A 7,768-nucleotide genomic window follows, 5' to 3' on the forward strand; every position below is an offset into this window, starting at 1 on the left:
GCAGATCGACACTTCCTGCCAGCTTGGTGTCGTCTGCAAACTTACTGAGGGTGCTCTCAATGCCCTCATCCAGGTCATCAATAAAGATATTGAAGAGGGCAGGCCCCAGCACCGACCCCTGGGAAACACCACTCATGACTGGTCGCCAGCTGGATTTAACTCCATTCACCACCACTCTCTGGGCCCGGCCCTCCAGCCAGCTCCTTACCCAGCAAAGGGTGTACCTGTCCAAGCCACGGGCTGCCAGCTTCTCTAAGAGAATACTGTGGGAGACAGTGTCAGAAGCTTTGCTGAAGTCTAGGTAGACCACATCAACAGCCTTTCCCTCATCCACCAGACGGGTCACTCGATCATAGAAGGAGATCAGGTTGGTCAAGCAGGACCTGCCCTTCACAAACCCATGCTGGCTAGGCCTGATCCCCTGGTTGTCCTGCAAATGCCGTGTGATCTCCCTCAGGACAATCTACTCCATAACCTTCCCCGGCACCGAGATAGGCTGACAGGCCTGTAGTTCCCCGGATCCTCCTTACGACCCTTCTTGTAGATGGGAGTCACGTTGGCAAGTTTCCAGTCTTCTGGGACCTCTCCAGTTGACCAAGAACGCCGATAGATGATGGAAAGCGGCTTGGCTATCTCTTCTGCCAGCTCCCTCAGTACTCTCGGGTGGATCTCGTCTGGCCCCATGGACTTGTGGCAATCCAGGCGGAGTAGTAGGTCTCTGACCATTTCCTCCTGTATCATGGGGGGTTTGTTTCGCTCCCCATCCGAGACTTCCAGGTCAGAGAGTAGAGTGCTCTGAGGACAACTGGTCTGGCCTTTAAAGACAGACGTAAAAAAGGCATTGAGAACCTCAGCCTTTTCATTGTCCTCAGTGGCCACATTCCCAGCTGCGTCCAGTAAAGAGTGGAGATTCTCTTTGGTCCTCCTCTTACTGTTAATATATTTGTAAAAGAGTTTCTTGTTCCCTTTAATCCCAGCAGCCAAGCTTAATTCGAGCTGGGCCTTTGCCTTTCTAATTTTCTCCCTGCACATCCTGGCAACCTCTTTGTACTCTCCCTGAGTTACCTGTCCCTTCTTCCACAGGAGGTAGATTCTCTTTTTCTCCTGGAGCCTCAGGAAAAGCTCCCTGTTCATCCACGCTGGTCTCCTTCCCCCCTGGCTCATCTTGCAGCTCAGGGGAACAGCCTGTTCCTGCGCCTTCAGGACTTCCTTCTTGAGGAGCAACCAGCCTTCCTGGACCCCTTTACCCTCCAGGACCAAATCCCAAGGGACCCTTCCTACCAGCCTCCTGAACAATTCAAAGTCTGCCCTCCGAAAGTCCAAGGTCGCCGTTTTGCTGCCCCCTCTCCTGGTTCCACCAAGAATCGAGAACTCTACCATTTCATGGTCGCTATGACCAAGATAGCCCCCAACTTCCACATCCCCCACCAGACCTTCCCTGTTTGTAAACAGCAGGTCTAGCAGGGCACCTCCCCTGGTAGGTTCTCTGACCAGCTGCAGAAGGAAGTTATCTTCCATACACTCTAGAAACCTCCTAGACTTTAAAAGCTTAATGAGCTATTTTAAATGGTCTTAAAGAATGAAGTGTGTGTTGTTATGGTTTTATGTTTACATGAATGCATGAAGATATCCACTGAAATGATGTATTACGCTGAGCTAAGGTGTGGTGGCATTTTTTCTGGGGTTTTTGTTACATTTCTAACTATATTTACTGCTCCAGATAAAATACAGGAAAATAGAATCACAGAGTTGGAAGGGACCCGTAAAGGCCATCTAGTCCAGCTCTTCTGCAATGAACAGGGACACCTACAGCTAGATCAGGTTGCTTAGAGCCCTATCCAGCCTGACCTTGGTTGTCTCCACGGACGGGGCATCCATCAACTCTCCGGGCAATCTGTGCCACTGCCTCACCACCCCTATTGTGAACAACTTTTTTTTTCTTATAGCCAATCTATACCTCCCCTCCAAACTAAAAAGTTTGAAACCATTTCCCTTTGTCCTGTCACCACAGACTCTGCTAAAGTGTCTGACCCCTTCTTTCTCATAACACCCTTTTAAATACTGAAAAGCTGCACTGATGTCTGCCTGGAGCCTTCTCTTCTCCAGTCTGAACAGCTCCAGCTCTCAGCCTGTCCCCATAGGAGATGTGTTCCATTGCTTGCATCATTTTTGTGGCCCTCCTCTGGACACGCTCCAACAGGTCCATGTCTCTCCTGTACTGAGGACTCCAAATTTGGACATAGTCCTAATGCTCTGGAATTTCATGAGCTATATCCCCCATTTAAACACCACTTCTCTGAATATTTTGTCTGTAACTGATACTTAATTAGTTTAACAGAAAACAAAGCAAAACAAACTGAGATTTTTTTTGAAAAAAAAAAAGAATACAGTAAGTCAGCTACAGAAGTCAGTCTGAATATGTATAGAAACATACATCCAACATCTCTCTGCAAACCAAGCTCAGGCCATTGCTTGCTGTGCTGTGCATTTGCATTATTGTTTCTTCACACTACAGCCCTGGCAGCAGGTGTAACATTTTGCGACAGAACAAGAATTTAAAAGGCTGCAATTTGGCGTTAACTTCTGTGAGTGACGTGGTTGGCCTGCCAGGCCAGGCTTGTTTTTACATATCACCCTGAAGCACTGGTTTAAAATGATTTGATATCACTTCTCACTGTCTGGCTGAGATGTTGAACAGGGCACTGAGCAGCTGCCTCTGCCCTGGCCCCAGTGATGCTGTTGTTTGGTCAGTGCTGTCATTAATTTGGCTGCAAGTGAAGATGGTCTTTTTGAAGAGATGAAGGCATCAGTTCTGTATAATGTTCTACATGTTAAGCCTACCTTTAAGGAGGCCACCACAGAAGATAGAAAAGATGGCTGCCATTCTTTCCAGTGCAAATGGGAATTTAATTTTTATTTGATCTTAAAATTAAATCATACAGTTTGCTGAATGTTTCATACCAGCGTATCAGGTGAATGCCTGTCAGCATGTGCTGGGCAGGACGACAGTCTGTCCATCTGGCAGTCAGGAAGCAGAGCTTTTCTTTGGGTGGCTGGGGCTTTTATTTTTGTATTTAATTTCTTCTAAACAACAAGCTGACACTCTTTCCTTAATGAGTGGTATTTTAAAACCTCAGCTGTCACCCATCCCTGTGCCATTCTAATAAATGTGTGCATTCTGTAAATGCGTATGAATCAGAGAACAGAGGAAAGCTGTGTATTCACTTCAGGTAGTGAACTTACTGAAAAAAAAAACATGAAACGGTGGTTATGGATTACAGCAAATACTTTCTGAATTTCTGTAGCAGACAGCTAGAGACTCACACTGCAGGATTTTGAGGCAGCCCAGTGTTTGGGCTCAGCTGCTCTCCTGCACTCCTCTGCTGCCTCATGTACGCTGAGCCTGGCTCTGCTGTGCCTGCGGGCTCGTTTGTCTCCAGCTGCGTGTCTTCTCTCTCACGTACTGTGAGCAGAGTGTGAACTGTAACTGGAATAAGATGCCCTCGGCAAATCTGTCGTAGGTTTGGATCACAAGTGCCAAAGGAGGTTTGTTGTATTTGGAAGATGTAGCCGTATGTAAAACAAAAAAGAAAGGAAGAAGTGATATTCCTTGTTTGAGGAGGCTGAGCAGGGGTTTGTTTTGGCCCTGCTGTTAGATGAGGTGCTATTAGTAAATAGTTACACTCTGTGTCTGTAAGTTCTAAGGAAAGCTAAAGCAAACACAAACGTGCCTCTCTTTGTTGCCTGCCAGTGATCAGATTTTGTGGTATATTTCTGAAAGAGCAAATGTAAGCTTCCTCCCTGTCCCTTGTTATGTTCTTAAACTTATTTCTGAACGTCATCTGGAGTTCTATATTACAGTTCATGTGCAGTTAGAAGACGGTGCATTTTCTGTAACAGTTGTCTGAGTTTGTCAGACAGCAGCAATGTGTTAAACACTGAAGTATCCCAAGATGTGTGTGTTCCTCAGTTGGCTCCCTAGGCAGAGAAAATGAGATGCGCTGTGTATCTGTTCTATTGCCAGACAGATATTTTCACTGGGACATCACTGCCTTTTGGTAAAATGAGGTGAGATCTATTTTCTGCCACGAGCAAACAAGAACGCAGTGCTTTCAGGGCCCAATTTTGAATGTTTGTTTTCACATTACCAATCGATGTGACGCCGTAACTGCTGTGGCTGTCTGGCATGCACAAAGCATTTGTTCAGAGAGAGAAGAGTGGGGGAAAGAGCCAGTGGTGCCTTATCCAGGTGGTGGCACTGAGTGCTGCGGAGCAGGGCCTGTCACAGAGGCTGGGAAGTGCTGGCCCTGTGCTGTGTCTGGGTGCAGGGCTTGGCTGGAGCTCTGCCAGCACACGGGAGTGGATCAGTCTGCTTTGCTGAGGGCACTGCTTCCGAGGTAGAGTCTTTAACTCTGATGGCTTTTCTGTGTTAGTAACAGTTTGTGATGCACTGCGTGTTTTGTTTTCTTTCAATAGCCCTATCTCACACTTTGCAGCAGGTAAGATCCCACTGACTGGTGTGTGTGCTTCCCTTTGGAAGAACAGTGGGGAGATTCACTTGGGGCAATGCAGTTTAGCCTGTCCAAATGGAACACAGTCAGGAGAAGTTCTCATGTTCAGAAGAGCCTTCTGGTCTTTGTGTCTTCACTGGTCGTTCAAAGTGGTTGAAGTCAGCAGGACTGAAGCATTTGCAAAGATCTTTCCTAATCACAGCTGGAGAGAAAAGGATCATCTCATCAGTTTAGAGACAAAACTATGGTTGCACCAGGAGGAATGCAAGTGGTCTCTAGTTGGTGGCTTTTGCTGGGTATACTGTGTTCTCAATATTCAACCTATTAAGCAGACAAACTGCAGTGCTAAGTGCTATGTTGTAAATAGCTGGGTGGGTTTTTTTTTTTCAATATTGTCCAATTACATTGCTTTTTCTGTACATATCTTCAAGAATAATGCTTTTCCAAATGTGTCAGTTTACAAAGTGAACTCTATAGATATTCTGATGGATAGGAAATAAGCATTTCTAACAATTACAACTTCATAAATGTCTTTTATCTCTAATTAAATTTCTTTTTCATTTCTGTAATAGTACATATGACAAAATTAAACAAATTGGTACATACATCATGTACATTTTATATCTACTTAAAATTGACCAGAAATATTAGAAATGTTTTAACAACTTTTCTTTCTTATAAAAATGTACTTTTTCTCATTTGATGTTAATGGACTTTTGTAGGTTGTGTAAGAGTACGATACTGTGACTGGTATTAAAAGAAGTTGATGTGAATCCTGCACTTGTCATTTTTGTGACCTTTGTATTCTCTCTTCATCAGAACTATGCAGCGCTGATATGGCAACAAATTAATGAGGACAAACAAAACTCAAGAAGAAAGACTGTATTTGGAATCCAACTCACAGAGGAAAAGCTTAATGACTTCCGTGATGAACAGATTGGGCAGCTGAAGGAGCTGATGGACGAGGCTACCAAACCTAAGAAAAAAATCACCATTTCTGAAGACTCAGAACCCAAAAGCTGAAAGATTCTGAAGATTTGTTTTAATGCATACAGAAGCATTTTGAAACTTCCCTTTCCAGCTGGGGTAGAATGTGATTTCTGTGGAATGATGGCTGCTGCTGATGCCATAACTTGTCTGAAGGTGGTATCTCTGGCTTTTTATGCAGTCATGAGTGGTAAAATGGAATTATCATAACAAATATATGTTAATTGCAATGTTTTTGTTTTCCGAGTGGAAGGTGGAGACTTAAATAATTTGGTAACGTTAATTTGATGTTTTTAAAATAGAAGGTTTTAATTTTAATCTAAGCGCTCTCAGAGCAAAACTTCTTTCCATTTTTACATCATCCTCTGCTGTGATGGAAAAGGTACAGTTAACATTTGTTTTCTGATGTGGATTCAGTAGACAAAGAACTAAAGTATGATGCTGAAGTGCAATCATGTCAGTGGAAAGAAATGAGCTGTATTAGAAACACATACTGTTAATTCTTCAGCTTCATTGTGAAATGTGCTTTAAAATAAAAGATGTCGTTTGTTATTAAATTGATTTTGAAGAAATCATTGGTTTACGAAGGAAATTCTTTATTTTCTTCACAGGTGTGATTCATATCTAAACTTTTTAAAAACTGTTCGTTGTTTTGTTCTGTTAGAATTGAAGTAATATTTAAAAGCTTTGTATCCCGTGCTACTATTTTATGTTGAGCAGAAGTTAGCCATTTCATAATGCTGTATAACGAACATCAGTGATTTTTGGTAATGGGTCAGCCTTCATCAGGACAGTGGATGCCTATTGTAATACACACACTGTTGTGACTGAAAAAAAATAATCCTACTTTATCTGCTAAGAAAAAACCACCTCCCTTACTGTGTGAAAGACAGCTTTCATTTCATATTCCAAACCTAGTTTTATATTATTAGTTTTGTTCTATTTCTGGACTTTTTGCTGTCTGTTACCCATGGAGTGTTCAAGACAATGTAATTTCTTTCCACTTCAGGGATAACAGCTTTGACAGGTAAGCACATTTCCATCTGTCTCAAGTTGTAACGACATGCTGTTTGCCAAAGCTACATGCCTGGTTCTTAACAGGGCAAATTTGGGGAGCAGACTGCTTGTCTTTCCCATACCTCTGTTCCCAATTCTGAAGCATTTGCTGGGATTTTAGGTTGCAGGTTGGTCATTTCTATTACAAGATCAACTTCAAGACTCCAGCGTAAGGTACACTTGCAGTTGCTGTAGTACATCCTCCTCTGGCAGCCTCTGCTGTTTGTGCTGCAGGAACATCCTTTAACATCAAGGGATGGTTGCTGAGTGCCTAATCCAAACAGGGATAAAAGAGCAGAGATGATACCCAGGCTGCAGGGCTGGGGTTTCCAAATGTTGGGTCTTGGCACTTCAAGGGCATGGTTGGAGAGAATGGCAGCTCCCTTCGGACCTGCTGCTTACCTCGTCCTCACCTCAGCAGCAATGTGGGAAGTGGATGGGATATGCGCTGGAAGCCTGAAAATTGTCTGCAGTGGCGTTGTTCACACGTAACTAAAGCTTGTTATGCTTCAGAGGCTATAAATGTCTAATCCAACTCCAGAATTTAAGGCAGAAGGATATATTCTGTTGCACTTACCTTCAGATTTATGCTAACCAGTTATTTTCTCACTGGATCTCCTCAATTCAGAAACAGTGTTCAGGTGTTTGGCAGCAGAGTTTGGTCCCATTCCTTGGTTGCTAGTACACGTGCCTAATGTCAGCATCCACATTGTTTCAAATTTCTGTGGAATACTATGATATGGGACCACGATTAACATATTTAAGGCAATTTGTGAGTTTAATTAAGCTAGTTAGAAAATACAAAACTGGAAACTAAGACTTTTGTATCTGCTCATATGTAACTAGATAACACACATTTCTGGAGGCTAAATTTATGTATAATGAAAAATTGCTCTTTGGTATGAAAAAATCAAGCTTGAAATGAGACCTAAATGAGTTGGAGATGAGGTAAACATTTGCAAACTCACAATTTTCTTGTACATTTTTTCTTTCATTCCCAATAGTAGCCAGTGCTCTGTACTGTATTTGTGCTCTTGTTGTTTAAAACAACTCTTACAAAAGCCAAAATTCCACGTTAAGGAGCAAAACGCCTTCAAAGATTGCTGACTAACACAGCCAGTACAAGCAGTAAGATGTGCTGTGATCCAGGCAGCAAAGAAATGTATGCGTTTATTAACAACCATTAGTTGAGGAAGGCAGGAAGTGACAGACGC

General features: G+C 43.1%; 1 protein-coding gene across 3 annotated transcripts in view; it reads left to right on the top strand.

The window, feature by feature from the left end:
• Positions 1-6,070, top strand: part of SDHAF3 (succinate dehydrogenase complex assembly factor 3) — a 32,093-nt gene extending 26,023 nt beyond the window's left edge. For 2 of the 3 annotated variants that reach the window (XR_002435357.1, XR_002435358.1), the window contains one exon: positions 5,331-5,462. Coding sequence is in view for 1 of the 3 variants with exons in the window: in XM_021387707.1 (XP_021243382.1) it covers positions 5,331-5,534 (204 nt within the window). In the remaining 2 variants the exon portion in view is untranslated. Of the gene's footprint in view, positions 1-5,330 lie in introns of all 3 variants that reach the window. The other variant, XM_021387707.1, reaches the window with a different exon arrangement.

This window comes from Numida meleagris, chromosome 2, assembly GCF_002078875.1.
Source record: "Numida meleagris isolate 19003 breed g44 Domestic line chromosome 2, NumMel1.0, whole genome shotgun sequence".
Lineage (NCBI taxonomy): Eukaryota > Metazoa > Chordata > Aves > Galliformes > Numididae > Numida > Numida meleagris.